Below are 2835 nucleotides of genomic sequence, written 5' to 3'. Positions count from 1 at the left end.
GCATCGGCCCGGTCCGGTCCCAGCGGGTTCTGGTCCGGTCCCAGCGGGTTCTGGTCTGGTCCCAGCGGGTTCTGGCCCGGTCCCAGCGGGTTCTGGCCCGGTCCCAGCGGGTTCTGGCCCGGTCCCAGCGGGTTCTGGCCCGCCTCGTTCGGGTCGCAGTCGGCCTCCTCTGGGACGGCGGGGGACGGCTCCTCGGACGAGCAGTCCAGGCCGTCCGGGGACAGCGGCCGGCAGTGGTCTGGAATGTTCTCCTCCGCCTGCGGCTGGCCGGGCGACCCGGAGGCCGCGGCTGGGTCCAGGTACATGGGGTTCTTCTCCAGGACCGGACCGTGCAGGCCCGGGAAGCATATGACCGCCAGGTACCAGTGGGCCCTGAGGAGAAACAGATCCACCTGACCTTTAACCTTATGAGGGAAACGGTGAGACTTCCAGCTGCTTCCGTTCACTGAGGCTGAAGAACCAGGTGACGATGCTGTAAAAACTAACAGTTTAATTCCTTTAAAGAAGAAAAACATTTTACTGACCGCCGATCGAAGCTTAGAGCTGCTGATCATTTATTAACCAGATAATAACAGAAAATATGATCAATGCCAGGTCTGTGGCAGAACTGGAACCAGATGAGGTTAAACCTGCCAGTAGAGGAACAGAGTTTTCATCTTTAATGCAAAAAGTTTGATATATTTTATAGATTTTGATTCATTACTTCTGACTGTGTTGAGTTTGAATGAATCGATTAATTTCTGCCTGGATTTCGGCTTTTTTATTACATTTCTGTTTGTTCCAGTCAGACTGGGTTCAGGTGCCGGACTGTTAGGTCTCCAGGCCTGTTTTTATAGAAATTAGGATTTCAGGGGTCAGGGTGACTTACGACTCGTTGATGGGAACAAAGATGAAGTCCTTCTGGAACAGATCCACGTGCCGCGTCCACGTCTTCACCCTGTTGTGCTTCCTCTTCTGGATCCTGAGGAGCCAATCAGAGTTTAGATCAGAACCGGAACCGACTGGACCGCCTGAAACACGCGGTGGCGGCGGCGCTTACGGCAGGCTGACGGTGTCCGGGCCGCTCCGCCGCTCTCGCTGATTCAGCCGCTTGTAGAAAAACGAGCTGAACACGTGGATCCTTTGTGCGTCTTCTTTTTTTAATTTTTCTAAAACTAAATATCTAAAAGACGGAGAAACAGAAATGACCAGAAGTTTTAAATCTGTTCACATGTAAGGAGAAGCAGAAACGATAAAAACTCACTTTAAATAAAAGTCGATGATGACGTCGTTCAGGAACTCCCCGTCGTTAAGGCAGTGCAGGTCTTCGTTAGTGACGGAGATCCCGCCTTTGGCTGGAGGCGGGGGGTACACCATCAGCCTGGGGGGCAGACGCCGGCAGGTTAACGGCAGTTAGCTCAGCCGGCCAGCTGGGGGCGGCAGAGACACTCACTTCATGACCGGCCCAGAGAAGGTCGGCTGCAGGTCCGTCATTTCCTCGTCTTCATCGAAGAACGCGCTGCTCTGCTGGCGCGTCGCCATCCGCGTGCGAGTCGACATCCCGCCAGCAGGGGGTGCTTTAGGGGGCTGCTGCTCCAGCTTCGCCTGGAGGGGGGCAACATCAACCAGAGGCTGAGTAAAGGTCCGGTTCACACAGGCCCGACAGAACCAGGACCAGATTAAATCAGATCCATTCCAGTGAGCGGTCCCAACAGAAAAACCTCTAACTACACACAAAGCTAACGTCGCTAATGCTAATGCTAACCTAAAAGAAGCTCATGTTTAGTTTAATGATCAGAAATGAGACCTGATGACAGAGACAAGAACCAAAGTCCCCCAACGACCAGCAGAGCAAAAATTAGACCGACAGGGAAAAGCTGACGAAAGTCAAATAAAACAAGTTAAAGTAAAATAATCTAACATGCCGAACTTGGAACATTTTACATTATAGGTACATTTATGTAGTTACTTATGACGTAATTAAGCCAATTAATAAATCTGTAAATCAAACGAGGAGAGTCCAGATCATCCGTGCTTCTGCCAGCTTCCTGTTTGGATTGGAAAGGTCATCCAGTTTCTGACTTTCCGTTGGTCAGTGAACGCACCTTGTCGACCTTCTGGCTGGACGCCTTGTTGTAGTTGACCAGGCGGATGTTGGCCTCGTCGAAGGTCAGCTTGGTGGGGAAGCTGCTGAGTCTGTTGTTGCGGCCGATGACGGTCAGGATGTCCTCCAGGATCATCTGCTCCTTCATCACCAGGCCGTTCTCGAAGATCAGCACGATGTACTTCTCATCTACGTCTGAGGAAACAAAACCTCACATCCATCTTCCTCCCGATTCTTAGGAACTCAGACGCTAGCTACATTAAGTGCTAAAATAAAAGACTAGAAACCATGAGAAATGTCAACAGAGAATTAATTCTACTAGCACGAGTCGTTACTGACAGAATAAAGTGAAGTTTTAGTTTCAACATTCTGGTTCTGACCCGGATCAGACACAGGAAGCGGTATGGACTCACGCTCTGCGGTGCAGTCGTACCACTGGCCCCCCTGCTCCTGCGACATGTTGAGCTGTGAGCGCAGGCGCACACATTCATCCGCGGTCGTCTGGAAAAACAGAACAGGAAGCTTCCGGACGCTGCACCACTCGCAGCTGATCAGCTCCGACGTCTGCAGGTAAACGTCTTCCACAGAGTCGGGCTCCGCACCTGGAGGGACAGCAGGAAACCTAAGATTAACATGAAATCAACCTGAGATTAACCTGAAATCAACCTGAGATTAACCTGAAATCAACCTGAGATTAACCTGAAATCAACCTGAGATTAACCTGAAATCAACCTGAGGTCAACCTGAGATTA

The 2835-nt window shown here is 51.1% G+C and overlaps 1 protein-coding gene across 1 annotated transcript in view; it reads right to left on the bottom strand.

Annotated features, from left to right (window-relative positions):
• senp6a (SUMO specific peptidase 6a) overlaps nucleotides 1-2835 on the bottom strand; it is a 24901-nt gene that overhangs the window by 10151 nt on the left and 11915 nt on the right. The window contains exons 15-21 of the mRNA XM_016662122.1: nucleotides 2497-2685; nucleotides 2085-2278; nucleotides 1433-1584; nucleotides 1244-1360; nucleotides 1040-1162; nucleotides 869-961; nucleotides 3-372 (exon numbers count right to left, since the gene is read on the bottom strand). Of these exons, the coding sequence (XP_016517608.1) occupies nucleotides 3-372; nucleotides 869-961; nucleotides 1040-1162; nucleotides 1244-1360; nucleotides 1433-1584; nucleotides 2085-2278; nucleotides 2497-2685 (1238 nt within the window). The remainder of the gene's footprint in view (nucleotides 1-2; nucleotides 373-868; nucleotides 962-1039; nucleotides 1163-1243; nucleotides 1361-1432; nucleotides 1585-2084; nucleotides 2279-2496; nucleotides 2686-2835) is intronic.

The sequence above is a fragment of the Poecilia formosa genome, unplaced genomic scaffold (assembly GCF_000485575.1).
Source record: "Poecilia formosa unplaced genomic scaffold, Poecilia_formosa-5.1.2 Scaffold360, whole genome shotgun sequence".
Taxonomy (NCBI): Eukaryota; Metazoa; Chordata; class Actinopteri; order Cyprinodontiformes; family Poeciliidae; genus Poecilia; species Poecilia formosa.
Note: the sequence above shows the minus strand (reverse complement) of the source record. Positions and strands in the feature narration are given on the sequence as shown.